We start from the raw sequence: 16,068 nt of genomic DNA, 5'->3' as shown, positions 1-16,068 counted from the left end.
TCTGCATAAATAAAGCACACCCCCCACTTTAAATTCAAGTCAACATGGAAATCAAAATTTACCCTATTTACCCTAATATACAGTTATGGCCAAAAATATTTGCACCCTTGGTAAATATGAGCAAAGAAGGCTGTGAAAAATATGTCTTTATTGTTTATCCTTTTGATCTTTCATTAGATTTTCTCAGTATACACAAAATAAGAAGACTGTATACATTAAAAATACACTGTATCAAGAAGCACATAACCTTTTCAAATGAATAATGTTTCTGGTGATTGTATATAAAATTCAAGCTTCTGTCTATTTGAATTCCACTTTGTCTGCAAACATCGCGTGGTCTTCCGTTACTGATGTAGGTTCAGCACATGACGGGAAGCGCAAAGTGTTTTGCTTGACTTCTCTCTTTTCAGCTTCTCCCCCGACTGCAACCAGCAGATCGGTAAATCGAGATGCAGTTCAAGTTGAACGCACCTTAACACTCTCTAGACATCCAATGATGATGATCTTACACATCTATGACACAAAATATCATGTTTCAGTGAATCGATCCCAGAGAAACTTTCGCCATAGTGAGACCATGTGCGATTATAGCCACCATAGCGGTCCTGCCACTCTTTGAGGAATATTTCAGGATTTACACATTGTGTTATGTTGAGTGTTGGCTTGTTTGATTCAGAGCCATCTGCTTTTTGTTATGCCAGTTTCTACATTATATAAATTTTTCATGAAGTTATAAAGCAAAATGTGATGCAAATTCTGTTTATTATACATGTGGATTTCACATGCTAATACTCACTGTAGTTTGGTCTATGAGTGAAACAAATGTCCCCGTTGTGTTCAACTCATCAAGACCTTTCAGAAGATATATGACGCATAGCTGTGTGATCTTTTGATCTTTTTACTGGTTCTAAATATTATTGTTGTGTTTGCAAATTTGTGAATTATTAAAATGGAACAATTCTAATTATCGGCACATTTAAAAACAGTATTTTAGAATTGGTCAGATGAGGTATATTCATTGTAAAGATGTTGTGCAGATCAAGGAACTGGTTGGTAAGTAATACCATAATATTTTTTGTTCATGATCGGCGCCCCCTCTCGGCCGGGTTTACACGTTCCTGGTCTTATTGTGCACCGTTTATCTGTGCATGCTATTCCAAATAAAAAAAAATGTCAGACATTTTTCACAATTAAGTTAATTCCTTATATTCGTTTGACTTGGAAATATTTCAGATTATGGGAGGAAAATGGTTTGCGAATGGTGTTTCGCATTGAAAATATGACAAATCAAAACATCTTAAAGGGGTCATGACATGAGAAACCAAATTTGCCTTGATCTTTTGGTATATAAGAGGTCTTTGTATCATTAAAACGTCCTGCAAGTTTAATATTTTAAGACGTCCTCCCCATTCTAAACGAATCATTTATTTAATCAAGCTCAAAATACATCTCGTTCTGGATTCATGGTTAGAAGTGACGTGTCGGTTAGAAGTGACGTAACAGCGTTTGCATATGACCGCCTCCAGCACAAGATAACTACGCTTTAAGCGCCAAGACAATTACGCTCATTTCAGTATCGCCGTGCGCCTCACAAGTGTTCAGTCGATGGACAGCGAGCTCTGACAGAGACTACTTGTGCACAGGAAAATTACGATGCCACACAGATGTGCTGTTCCTGGCTGTGGTCAAACAAAACCTCTGAATAAGCTGCCGAAAGATCCAGACGTCAGGGAAAAATGGATGCAGTTTATTTTTTGCGGACGTCCCAGTCACGGCAGTGTTAACTTAAGTGTTTGTTCTGTACATTTTAAGGATGACTGTTTTGAGAACAAATCTCAATATGATGCTGGCTTTGCCAGAAAACTGTTGCTCAAAGATAAGTCCGTGCCGACTATTCTGGGAACAACGACGACGCAAACTGTAAGTAATCTATTTTAAACTTTAAACTACTTTTTAAAGCGCAATTTCATTCATTATGAATAATCACAGTGTTTTTACTTAGTTTACTTGCATATTGTTCTGGCTGGAGGCGTCAATAATTGATACATAGGCACTGACGTTAGCCAATCATAACAGTGGGCGTTAACACTGAAGTCTTAAATGGAAAACGCCCCCAAAACAGACTGTTTGAATCAGAGGATGAGAAACAGGGTGGGAAAAGGTCATAAATCACTAGATTTTAAAAGTTTTTCTTAAAAAAAAATATATTGATACTATAATTGCACCTAAGGGAACATAATAATACAATAAAAAAAACCATGTCATGACCCCTTTAAAGATCACTGAAATAAGCATACTTTTCTTTAATCTTATTTCTTTGGTTGATTTTTGGGATGAAAAGTGACCCAGACGTAATCTTAACAGGTTTCGTGAGATTTGCCCATTTAGTAATATTTTGACTAGTTGCGTGTTTATACGACTACAGGCAGGGATTGTTTTTTTTTTTTTGCGTCGGTTTCTTCAGATGTTGTTGTACTTGATCACCACGGAGACAACAGTGTCAGAGAAGAGCATGCTTGAGAGGAAATATGAGTCATTTCCGGTCAAGCTGTAATTTTGTCAAACTATGAAAAACGTGTGACATTATTGTTAAATTGTGTATATTCAGGATGCATAAAATGCTAGCTATGAAATAAACTTTAGCAATACACATGAAACCTAAAGTAGCCTATAGTTTGCTTGTCTCGTTGCGGTTGTATTCTAAAAAAAAAAAAATGTAATTTCCATAATCGTCATTTCCATCACAAAATGTTATCAAACACAAATGGTAAATGGTCTGCACTTATATAGTGTCGATATTAGTTTTTTCAGGCCGATGCCGATGGCCGATTATTGCTGCCGATTTATTTTGGCCGATTTGAGCATGTTTTTAACCTCTTATTTGAACCTTTTATTTGTAAGATAAAATGTAACACAAATAATTACTTAAGATAGAAAAAATTTCTCAACAAATACATTTATTGAACACTTGACACTTAAATTAAAAATGTATAATGTAAAAACATATTTCATAAATAATGTATAACAAATATATTAAATAAACAAAGCAGGTGTTACGAACTGCTCTGAGACACGAAGGTTGAGATCCAAATGCAGCTTTAATTAAGGGGCAATCCAGACACGTAATCCAATATTCAGAGCATCCAAGAGAAGCACAGGCATAACTAGGGATGGGTATCGTTAAGGTTTTAATGGTATTACTATCTTACCGATACTGCTTATCGATCCGGTACTTTAACGGTATTCTTAACGGTTCTTTTTGTTATATATATATATTACACAAAGATAAACGTTATATAGGCACAGTGATTTAATTTCAGGAAGGTCTACTAACATTAATGTTCAGGTGTGGTCTAAAAAGAAATCTAATAAAGTAATAAATTGTAAAATAACACTGCATAGTTTATCATAGATAGATTAATGCTCATTAATGCAGAAGTTATTCATTCATTCTCTTTGCCTTTTGTTGTTTGATTCGCAGTAATGGCTCAATCGTCAGCATGTTTATTATTAGACAGCTTCCCTTTAAGACCGAAGTCTAATAGGCTCCTGATGCAGCATATTTTCTCCCAACTATTTCCATAACTACGTCCATTTAAGACATAAACTGTGTTTAAGTGAATCTCCAAGCCGGTCGTTTTGACACATTTTTGTGTATAGTTGATCGTTTAGACGCGCACATGAAACCCAAAGTAGCCTATAGTTTGCTTGTCTCTTTGCGGTGTGTTTTGGAGCGCTACGCCTTTGGGAACGGTATCTCTTGCGCTCTTTTTATTATTAAACGCGTCCCACAATTTAGCAACAGTAGCTAGACTGCGTTTTACAACAATCACCGATCGTGCTGATTCTGACGTTAAGTTTGAGTTTTAGGGAGAAATGTCAGTGCACCGCTGTGAAGGGAAGGAAGTTGTGCTAGACAGAATGCGGCTTATGTATAAATATTCTTTTTATAATCTTTGGAAGGCGAAATCTAAAATAAAATCAGACTAATATCACAGATCTAAACCAGGCTACGTTTGAATGTTTAGTTCTGTCCTCTGTCGTCACTCATTATGCAGGGCTCATGTTGTGCTCGCTGTGTCACCGCGTGAGCGAGATCTCTCTCTCTCTGACTGCGAATAGCTAAATTGCATCACAGACAAATGGTTTCATATTATTATACACAGAAATGGATGGCGAGATAAAATAACATTCTCTTTATAGCAATAATAAATGTATTTTCTTAATTTCTCCAGTACCGACAGCAGAACCAATAACGTCCGAGCTTACCAAGCCAGTCCTTCAATAGCCTATAGTGCGTTGGTATCTTTTTTATTACTTATTTCTCTGCATTGTGTGACAACCCTCTCAAATATAAGACACACAAACAGAACAAATAAAAGTCTCAGATTCACTGTCTGTAATTGCAAAATTCTTGCTTACTTATTGAGACATGATAGCAACCCTTCTGCTGTGATAATGCAACTTCAACTACGCTATCAATATCCAAAGCAGCCAAACGTCATGTCAACTATCGCATTTGTTGCGTTTTTTCTTGAAGTTGGCAGTAACATATCAAAAGTTTTTAATTAAATATAAAGAAGTTATACAAAGGTAATCCTTACTGTTTTGTCCAAGGAACTTAGCTCCTTCCTTAGGCCTGGATGAGTCTGCTCACTCTACTGGAAAATGACTATAGGGGCAGTGTGCGTTGAACACGTGTTCCACAACAACACTAGGCTGCCCACAGATGCGCCTGCCTAATAATCGGCGTGATATACTTGGATATTGGCCGATGCCGATTATGTAAAAAATGCTAAAAATCGGCCGACCTCTACTTTTTACACTGTGTCCCATTCTCTCACACACTCACGTGAAGGTGAGTGTATGTACGTATATGTATAATTATTTATTTTGTGTTCTTTTTTGTTTTTAATTACCTATGTCTTGCTGCTGTTTTTGGTATTGTTTGTATTGTTGTTGACTGGAAGCTCCTGTCACCTAGACAAATTCCTTGTATGTGTAAGCATACTTGGCAATAAAGCTGATTCTGACACACACACACACACACACACACACATTCATACACCAATGGTGGCAGAGCTGCCATGCAAGGCGCTAGTTCAGTGTCTTGCCCAAGGACACTTCAGCATGTGGAACCTGAGCCACAGCCGCCCCACATGTCCAAACACAACACATCATTTGAGTTGTTCATGATGTTCAGAGAAAATGACAGAATTCTCCAGTGATATGTGTATTTCTACTTTTGGACATAGTTGACAAAAACTAGTATGAGTGTAAAAAGTGTTTTTGAAGGGATTTTATATTCTGTAAATCCACAGGGCCAAAAGTGCTAATAGTTGAAAAAACACCCACATCCTGTTAGCAGGTGTCTGGTTAATTTTGATCTAATGACTGTGTAATCCACTAATTCATCAGTGACGATTAATAATGAATGTGTTGTTTATCAGGATCTGGACGGAAATCTTCTGGACTCGTGGGAGGGTGTGCGTGTTCAGTGCCTGTGGTGTTTGAGTGACGGTAAAACAGTCCTCGCCTCTGATACACACCAGCGGATCCGTGGATATAACTTTGAAGATCTGACTGACAGGAACATGTATGTTGACTGTTTCTGTCACTTTCACATCCTGTTTGACTGGACTGACTACTCTGCAAGTGTTTGTATGAGTTATGAGGACGTGTTCATGTTTTACAGTGTTCAAGAGGACCACCCCATAATGTCCTTCACCGTGTCAAAGAATGGAAGATTAGCTCTGTTGAATGTCGCAACTCAGGTGAGTATCATTCATGGCGGGACAGTGTGATGTTTAAGCCATGTGACAGTAGAAATGTGTCAATACGCATTTGTATCTCTGTTGATATATAAATATATCAGTGTTAAAACTGCTTCTTAAATAGTGGGACCTGTCCCAAACTAGTCAAGACCAAGGAGGAGCTTGATATTATCAGATGTTTGCTTGATACTTTGCGAACTGGAGTTTAGTTGTTTATCATTGCTGAGAAACGTCACAACTTGCCACGTAAATAATCATTATTCTAATGTGCGGTTACAGGTGTGCATATATTAGTTATTTTAAGATATTTGACATATGAGTTTCACCTGGCAGATGATAACATGAAAAATAAATTCCATTGACTCACACTGAAGGAGGGGATCTATGCCATATCTATCAGAAACATCATGGAGAGTTGACTTGAGGGTTGGCTCTTTTGACTTGGGCCAGTACTCTAAAACTCACGGATCACTTTAACAACTACCATGGCAACATCCTGGCAACCACCCACAAAACTGGCGACTTTTGATGGACTAGCTCAACTAATTTCTCACATTTCTTCACTCTGCAAAATTAGTTTTTCTTGATCAGGGTTTTTAAAATTTTTGGGTAAAAAATATCTAAACATCCTTTAAACAAGAATAGCTTAAGTGAAAATGTTGCGTAAGATCATACGACTTGTTTTGAGGGAATATATCTTGAATTAAGTGTATATCTCACACAATTTTGTTAAATTAAAACAAGAAATAATTTTCATTGGGTTTATGGAAAACAGTATAGTAAAATAGTAATAAAGAAAAAGTATGCAGAGATTTTGCTGCTGTAATTTTATATTCACTTTATAATCTTTTATTTGACATTATACACCGGTGAGCCAAAACGTTATGACCAGTCACAGGTGAAGTGAATACAGTTGATCATCTCCTAACAAGGCCACATGTCAAGGTCTGGGTAGATTAGATGGTTAGCAAACAATCAGTTGTCGTAGTCAACGTGTTAAATGCAGGAGAAATGGGCAGGAGTATAGACCAAGAGCGACTTTGACAAGGGCCAAATTGTTATGGCCAGACAACTGGGTCAGAACATCTCTGAAATGGCAAGACTTTTTGGGTGACATATAGCGGTTACCTGGGGAAGTGATGCAGTGTGGGATGACGACAAACTGGTGTAGAGAGTGTGATGCTCTGGGCAATGTTCTGCTGGGAAACCCTGGGTCAGGCCATTCATGTGGAAGTCAGTTTGACACATGCCACCTACCCAAACATTGTTGCAGACCAGGTATACCCCTTCATGGCAGTTGTATTCCCTGATGGCAGTGGCCTCTTTCAGCAGGATAATGCACCCTGCCACACAGCACACATTGTTCAGGAATGATTTGAGGAACTAGATGAAGAGTTCAAGGTGTTGCCATGGCCACCAAATTTCCCAGATCTGATTGAGCATCTGTGGGATGTGCTGGACCTACAAGTCCAATCCATGGTGGCTCCACCTCACAACTTACAAGACTTGAAGGATCTGCTGCTAATGTCTTGGTACCAGGGGTCTTGTAGAGGCCATGCCTCGGTTGGTTGGCGCTGTTTTGGCGTAACGTGGAGGACCGACAGCATATTAGGCAGGTGGTCATAATGTTTTGGCTCATCTGTGTATATTAATATATTTATATCTACGTAATTTGCGTTGACGCAAAGAATTGTGAGTGCCAACGATGGATACACCTGCATCCTCCGAATTCCTGTGAAAGAATGTCGCATTTGAAGGCTGCATTTGGAGTGTCTTCTTTGTTTTGTTTTTTAATTGAGACATTCAACATTTGTGGCCAATAAATGCGACCTCTGGAGCACGCAACCTTCAAAACGAGAGACAGCTTTTCCGTGTTTTGAGTCCTATGGTTAACTCATGGAGCGTTGCACTGATCCAGATTTATCATTCATCTGTTAAGAATAATCTTAACCTCAGTGTTTGGTTTGTGCCCATCAAATTCCAAATTGAAAAGTAAATAATCAAATGAGATGAAGAATTTTTCATGAACTAAATGATCTAATAACTGGCATTACCACATTGGCTATTTAATATTTAAACCCATTCTTTGTTGAATTTCCAGCAAAAAAAAAAATAAATAATCATGATATTTACCTTACATAATAGAAAATTGCTCATACCATGATACAAGATTTTGGTCAAAAATAGTATGAATGTTTGACTTATTTCTTAAATAATTGAAGCAATATGTCACAGTATGATTATTGCGGTTGGGTGGCACCACATGATCCTCTCTGGATGTGTCTAGGGAGTTCATCTGTGGGACCTACAGGACCGGGTTTTAGTCAGAAAGTACCAGGGTGTGACTCAGGGCTTCTACACCATCCACTCCTGCTTCGGTGGCTTTAACGAAGACTTTATTGCTAGTGGCAGTGAAGGTAAGAACTTGTAGAACATGGGATTATACTCAGACTTTTCAGTTAGAGGAACTTCTTTGTCCCCTAGAAAGATTTTAAAGAAGAAACACTTTTCAAAAGCAATCATTCTAGGTTTATAGGATAGATTATATTAGCTTTAAACTTTCTTGTTTACTCTCTCATTTTAAAGAGTGCTGAAATGTGCCAGAATTTCTCTATTTTGGACTAATTTATTTAGACACCATTTTGATGATAAAATTAAAATAAAAAATGGAATTTAGAAAAAAATCAATCAAAAAACAGGTATTAGTATTGGCGAGGACTGAAAAAGATCTATCGGTACTCGTATTCATTCTCCAAAAAATGGTAACGGGACTTCCCTAGTTTTAAAATGGATGAAATGTAGTTTGAAGAACTTTCTGTTGTCTAAAGCAGTGTTTCCCAACCAAGTACCCCCACTGCACCATCAGTAAGACTGAAGTACCCCTTCTTTCACCAAAACCAAAGATTAGATATCATTTAACGTTATCATTAATATTGATTGTTGTTGATCAGTTAGTATTGTTTGATCTGTTGACATCCCTTTATCAATACCCAATAGGGCTTATAATGTCAATTTTGCTTGCATATAAAAAAAGAGAAAACTCTTTCAGCTAATTCTGTAAATTATTCAGCAGAACTTGGTACAGAATGAAATATACATTTTTACTAATTTTATTTGATATAATTTCATCTTTTTGATCACATTTTAGCTTTTGAAAAATTTACAAATTCCATATATTCCATCAATGTCTTGGAATGGCATATATTAGATCACATTTTTATGTTTTATTACATATTTACTTGCATAATTTGTAGTATATACATTGATATGTAGAACAAGAGTTAAAATGATACCGTCTCTTTAAGACTACCGGCAGTTTTAATCAACAAACTATAAAGAACAGAAATTATATTAAAAGGGACATTTTTAATGACAAATGGATTGCATGGATCTCATCTTTGGACACACATTACACTGTACGAGTAAAGCCAAACTTTACATGCAGTAAAAAGATCTTAAAAAATAGATATTGGGATTATTCTAATGAAGGTTGCGATTTTAATTGGAAAATCAATATTTTTACTCATCCCTAATCCTTATTATTATTTTTTAAGGCATACATTTTGTAAGGTTTATCTTAGCAAAAATCAGTTCTTTTCGCATACCCCCTGGAACCTTTTTGGGATTCGCTGGTCTAAAGTACACCTAACTGAAGGATCATACTAATATCAGATGGAGAGTTGATTGGTTTTATTTACATGTTTGTTTTCTGTAGACCACAAAGTTTACATCTGGCACAAGCGAAGCGAGCTGCCCATCGCTGAGCTGACGGGTCACACGCGCACAGTGAACTGCGTAAGCTGGAACCCAGTGCTGCCGGGCTTGATGGCCAGCGCCTCAGATGATGGCACTGTACGGGTCTGGGGTCCCGCCCCTTTTCTGGACTCACAAGAGACAGAGGGGCTAAATGGTATGATCTTTCTCTTTGGAATGAAATTGCTGTTTATTTTGATGTTATTGCAGTGTCACAAGTTTATTACTTAAATGCTTTTGAGACTGTGTCTGGTACGAATAGCGAGTAGGGTTTGTCACGAAATCAAAATTTCAGTAGATACTACGGCTGTGAATCGATTGCAAAAAGAATCGTTTCTTCAATTCTGAGGCATTTGTAATTGATATTCGACTCCAAAGCTGGGGATCGACTCCGTTGTGTGGCGTGACATGTACGGGCTGTGTTTGTTTCCTCAATAACCAAACTTTTACACATTCCAGAGAAGCCTCAACAACACTACTTTAAAATACAGATTTTAAAGAGACTACAGGTAAACATCATCGTTTCTTGACTGACCAGCGTAACTCTTTTAGTCCGTCAGCCATTAGTAAATCCAATCCCATTGTTCATACGTATGACGCAATCGCACAAGCCCTTTCCAAACCCATATCCGTAGTCTGCTGGCATTTAATTTTGGATTAACCATAAAAACAAGTACAATTACAAACTTGTGACAAAACATTGGTATACAATAACAACTTCCCCAATGTTATAACACCTTAGGGCTGTCCACAACCAGGAGATGACAGAGGAGGATCAAGTAACCATGAGTTAACTCCCGAGTTAACATCAATAAAACGGTAGGTTAAAGTTTAAATAACAAATTGACTGCACACAACACTTTTTTTTATTCTGTCTTGCACTTTACATTTTTATTTTATATTTATTTTTTCCATTGTATGAAGTAAACCAGAGCTGTTCAGGGACCAGATTAAAGTGTATTGTTTGCGGTAGTTCTTCAGAATACAGGCGCATCAACTTTCCCTAAACTTCATCCTATAGGATTTTGAGATGTGCATAAAGACACATTTATTAGAAAAGAACTACAGTGTATTATTAATAGAAAGTGTAAAGACCTTTTGTCATTCATATATCGTGAAAATAATGTTTTAAATTGCGCTATTTCTTATTGTTATCCCTTTTTCTTGTAAGAGTTGCATAAATGAGTCTGGAATTGATTCCGTCGAATCCTTAACCAAGAATCCGAATCAGAGTCTATTCCAGATTTTCTGAAATAAGACCGCCTGAATGGATACCAGTATAATTTATATATTAGAAATTAATATTCAACTATACAAGGGCTGGGGGAAAACGATTCACCAATGCATCACGGTTCTCCATAATCTGAATTTTAAAATAAGGATATTAATATAATAAATAGTTTTATCAGTCAATAAAATATTAACTCACTATTAATCTCAATTAATTGCAGATTTTGAAAGTGCTGAAATGTGATGCGCTATATATATATATATATGTCCTGTCAAAATGCATTTAGTTCCTTCAGAGAGAAGAAAAGAAAACAATATTTAACAATAATGTTTTATTAAATTATTCTACAGTATAAAGATAGAAATGCACTAAAATCGCACCAATTCAAGTAACATTAAACGTTTTCCGGGGGCCTGGGTAGCTCAGCGAGTATAGACGCTGGCAACCACCCCTGGAGTTCGCTAGTTTGAATCCCAGGGTGTGCTGAGTGACTCCAGTCAGGTCTCCTAAGCAACCAAATTGGCCCGGTTGCTAGGGAGGTTAGAGGCACATGGGGTAATCTCCTCATGGTCGCTATAATGTGTTTTTTTTTCTCGGTGGGGTGCGTGGTGAGTTGAGCATGGATGCCGCGGTGGATGCATGAAGCCTCCACAAGTGCTATGTCTCCGTGGCAACGCACTCAACAAGCCACGTGATAAGATGCACAGGTTGTGTGTCTCCGATGCGGAGGCAGCTGGGATTCGTCCTCTGCCACCCGAATTGAGGCGAGTCACTACGCCACCACTAGGACTTAAAAGCGCATTGGAATTGGGCTTTCCAAATTTGGTGAAATGCTAATTTAACTAATTTAAATATCTAGTTTCTGTAGTTTGCGTTTTCATTGCTTTGGGCATTAAATCACTTAAATCACCTCGTTCTCTACAATACTAATCGTGGCTATCCACTTTGCTACAGCAATCGTGAAGCTGCATTTACATGAGTCACTCTGCTTTGAACTACATGTGAAAAGTGGATACAGAGAATGTCTTGTTTTCTTTTAGCACTGGCGTGGTCCACGTGATGATACTTCATCCAAATTATCGCAAAGGAATCGCTGTTGTGTTTATGCTTGTGCTGTGTTTGTCAGTGTAACGACTCTGGACACAGCGCAAAGATTTATTCCAACCAGTGTAGTTTTGTCGCAGTGTACTGCTGGCTTGGCATGACACATTAAATCGACTAGTGATTAAACATCTCTTCCTCGTCAATCTGAATTGTTGTCTTAACTAGCTGCAACGACTGACAGGATCACGTTACAATGGGTTGCTCCTGTTCCTTATTAGTGTGAATTAAACATCAAATATCTTCTGATTGGCTGAGATTGTGCGGCGTCACACAGTAGTTTTTCATTCAGTATGGACGGACAAATTGCTTGTTTTTGTAAACATGTCGAATCGCGCCTGATTAGGACAAAGCGTAGTGAGCGGAGGGAATATTGTGTGAAATTGTCTCTCCTTCTCTTTTCATGTAGAATGCTACAGCATGGACAGTTGATGTTGACTCTGGAGCAGATGTCCACTTTGGAAAATGTACAGAGACTTGAATAAAATCATGACGTAAACAGCGGCAGACAGATGTTCTTTCCTGGTGGTTTCACATCCCCAACCAGCAATGGAGTGACAGCGCTTGCCACCAGAGACGTCCATTCACTTGAATAAAGTGAAGCCGTTGCCCTTCACCACCTGACTTCAAACCCGTGTGGCACTAAATGGTCATGCCACACCCCTCACAGAGGACATGCCCACCATGGTTTAAGCTCCTCCTCTTTTCTACACTGCATCCAGAGTGGACGACTGACTCCCGAACCTGCACATACAAAAACAAACGTCATTCAAAACTTTATTTATTAAGGCTTTAATTTATTAGTGTGAATGAATCAAGGCCTCAGGCTTGCTTTCTGTTTTTTACAATAATCACACACAAAAATGTTGTTTTTCTGGCATGTGTGAACACCGAAAGTGGTCGTAAAATAGGGCGGAATGGTGGATTGGTCACAAAGACCACTCGCAGGTGTTCTATAGAGAACAAATCATATTTTTATTTTCCAGCATGAACTCTTGTGCCCTTTTAACCACCTCCTTGACAACATATGCTTGAAAGTCTTCACCAGCAGATATATATATATCAACATTTAGTTTTTCTCCATGACCAACTACAATTTTAAATGACTGAATTTACTGGCATTTTTAACAGCTTGATCTTCCTTTGTTTTGAGAATTCCAATCAAGACCCCAAATCACAATCCTTTATTCTTTTATTCTGTAATGTGGTCATTTTGAGAGGGTGAAGGTTTGCTAATGTTGATGGATTATTCATATTTTTTTATTCAAATACTTGAGATGAGCCGACATAGATTGACCTGGAAAGATACGTAACAGGACTTGGTTATGGTTAAAAACTAACCTACAACAGAGAAACACGCCATATTTGAGGCCGTGATGCTTGCTTAGACTTGCAGCATGCTATACGTCCTGCTAGGACAAACTAATGTCATGTAAATATTGGCCTTCAGTGTGCATTCTTTGTCTTTGTAAGTGGCTAATAGTTGTTTGTATAATGGTTGAAGTAATTTTTGAAGTGAATTTACAGACTCGTCCGGCCACGTCCACACTAAGGCCACATCTACACAAATCCATTGTCATTTGAAAACTCAGTTTTCAGTTTCCTAACATGATTGTTTTCAATATATGCGGGAATGCAGAATGTGTTCTAAACACTCAATTTTCTGTGGAGAAAAACGGTATTCTAGTGTGGATTAGAGACGTAAGCATAGCGAAATTTCACTACATTTACACCTCGCCTAATACGTTTTCATTTGTTTTAAATGACATTGATTTTGCTACGTTGGTGCCTCTCATTCACACAAAAACAGCTTTTTTTTATCCACCAAAAAAGTGGATTTGAAAACGTTATCCATTCTCACATAAACGTAACCACGGAGGTGTAGTGAAATCAATGTGTTTTCAACATCTAATACATTTTAGTTTGAATACACATTGATTTTGCTATGTTTCTGCCTCTCATCCACAATAGAATGGCGCTTTTCTAAAACGTTATCCATTCCCGCATAAACTTAGCGAAATAGATGCGTTTTAAACAAAAATACGCTTAATACATTTCTGTTCGAAAACAAGTTACCAAGTTACCACCTCTCATCCACACTAGAAGGGCACGTTCCTCCACCAAAAACAGAGCATTTAAAAACATTCCCACATAACCGTCAAAGCGTAAACGAAGCAAAATCAGTGAGTTTTCAAACGAAAATATGTCTAATACATTTTAGTTTGAAAACGCATACATTTTTGTTACATTTGCACCTCTCATCCACAATAGAATGGTGCTTTTCTCCACCAAAAACAGCGTTTCTAAAAAGTAAACGTAAACACGCAAACATAACGAAATTGATGCATTCTCAAAAAAAAGATGCGTTGAAAACATATTGATTTTGCTACATTTATGCCTCTCATTTACACAACAACAGGAGTTTCCCTCCACCGAAAAACAGAGCATTTTGAAAACGTTCTCCTTTTCCACATAAACGTAAACACGCAGGCGCAGTGAAATCAATGCGTTTTCAAACGAAAATATGCCTAATACATTTCTTTTTGAAAACGCGTTGATTTTGTTACATTTGCGCCTCTCATCCACACTAGAAAGGCACTTTCCTCCACCGAAAACAGAGTATTTAAAAAACATTTTCCATTCCCACATAAACCTCAACGCTTGTACGAAGCAAAATCAGTGAGTTTTTCAGTTGAAACACATTGATTTAGTTTATGCCTCTCCTTCACACAAAAACAGATTTACCTCCACCGAAAAACAGGGTGTTTTTCGAAAACGTAGCGAAATCTATGCGTTTTCAAACAAAAATATGTTGAAAATACATTGATTGCTGTACGTTTGTGCGCTCTCATCAACACTAGAATGACGTTTTCCTTCACCGAAAACAGTATTTCAAAGAGTTGCCGCATAGTTCGGAAAATGATGACGCTTCGGAAAGTAAAAACAAAGCTTTCAAACGATAACGGATTAGTGTGGATGTGGCCTGAGGTATGCTGGGGAAATAAGAATCTAAATGTGTTGTCATGGTAAGTATGCCAGCACATTGAATGGACCGCCAAATATGATTCTTGTGTACATGTTTGGTCTGGTTTCCAGTTATATTTGTCCCCTCTTGTTCCATATTGTCCCTTTTTTTTTTTTTTTATCCTTTTCAAATGTAAACGAATTCACTCATGATTTTCAGTTTTATTCACTTTTATTTTGGGTTGATTTATAATTTTCCTGCTTTATCACTTTTTTTTCCCTTGTATTATCTTATAACGGATGTCTTGGCAAGTGGCCTCTGAACTGCTTTTTTCTATTCTTAATTTCTTATACTTTAATACCATATCACGCATTAGTACACACAGGTGTACCCTATAATGATTTAAGTATTCTATGATTTCTTCTGTGATTGTGTTCTTCATTTATATATGAAGAATCTATAGATATATATATATATATATATATATACATATGTGTGTGTATCTCTTGCCATGTATCCTTCCTTACAAATGTTAACCGTTTCTCACCTGCATCAGGTAAACGTCTCTGTACAGGTTATTCGTACCCCGACCAGCCAAACCTGTTTTGTTTCCGAGGAAATCAATGTGTTTTCGAAAACAAAAAAAAAACAGGTGCATGCGGAAAACACACCCTCACACATATGCGATATCACAGAAAAGTGGTGTTGTACATTCTGGTTTATGCAACCTAACGTTTTCTTTTGTTCTGAATGTTTGTTTCATTTGAGGTCTTAGTTTGACTTGTGCTATGAGCCAGCGGGGTAACAGTAGCGGCCTGGGTGAAGTTCTGGGCTATACGTTTATTGCAGTCAAGTTCTGACACATCTGTTTTGCATTTCAGTGTGTTATTATTGTAAGTCATTGTACTATTAAGTAATGTTATGTAGGCGAGGTGTTATGTATACATACTTTCAATAAAGCATTCAGGGTTTTAAACTGTCTAGTAAGTGGTCACTTATTAGAAACTAATCATTTGGGATAAATCGGAATGGTATCAAAAAAGAATCCACAAACAATTGAATGCAATTTTATTAGATAAACTGAAAATCCACTGTGTTCTCACACCTTTATGATCAATTCATTTACATGGCTTTTCCAGTCATTTGCCATTTGCTGATTTTGTATTTTTTTTACTCATTTAACAGAGACTGCACTCACAAAGAGCAATTAGCTGATGAAATATTTAAGAATTGATCCAAAGGGA

General features: G+C 37.4%; 1 protein-coding gene across 2 annotated transcripts in view; it reads left to right on the top strand.

The window, feature by feature from the left end:
* LOC127655534 (WD repeat-containing protein 26-like) overlaps positions 1–15,787 on the top strand; it is a 37,111-nt gene extending 21,324 nt beyond the window's left edge. The window contains exons 10-15 of one of the 2 annotated variants that reach the window (XM_052143420.1): positions 5,451–5,596; positions 5,696–5,774; positions 8,062–8,191; positions 9,490–9,684; positions 10,270–10,346; positions 12,269–15,787. In XM_052143420.1, coding sequence (XP_051999380.1) covers positions 5,451–5,596; positions 5,696–5,774; positions 8,062–8,191; positions 9,490–9,684; positions 10,270–10,292 — 573 coding nt within the window. In that variant the 3' untranslated portion in view covers positions 10,293–10,346; positions 12,269–15,787. Of the gene's footprint in view, positions 1–5,450; positions 5,597–5,695; positions 5,775–8,061; positions 8,192–9,489; positions 9,685–10,269; positions 10,347–12,268 lie in introns of those variants that run through there. The other variant, XM_052143421.1, reaches the window with a different exon arrangement.
* Positions 15,788–16,068: the final 281 nt, after the last annotated feature.

The sequence above is a fragment of the Xyrauchen texanus genome, chromosome 15 (genome assembly GCF_025860055.1).
Source record: "Xyrauchen texanus isolate HMW12.3.18 chromosome 15, RBS_HiC_50CHRs, whole genome shotgun sequence".
In the NCBI taxonomy this organism is placed as follows: Eukaryota; Metazoa; Chordata; class Actinopteri; order Cypriniformes; family Catostomidae; genus Xyrauchen; species Xyrauchen texanus.
This window is presented reverse-complemented; position numbering and strand designations above follow the sequence as displayed.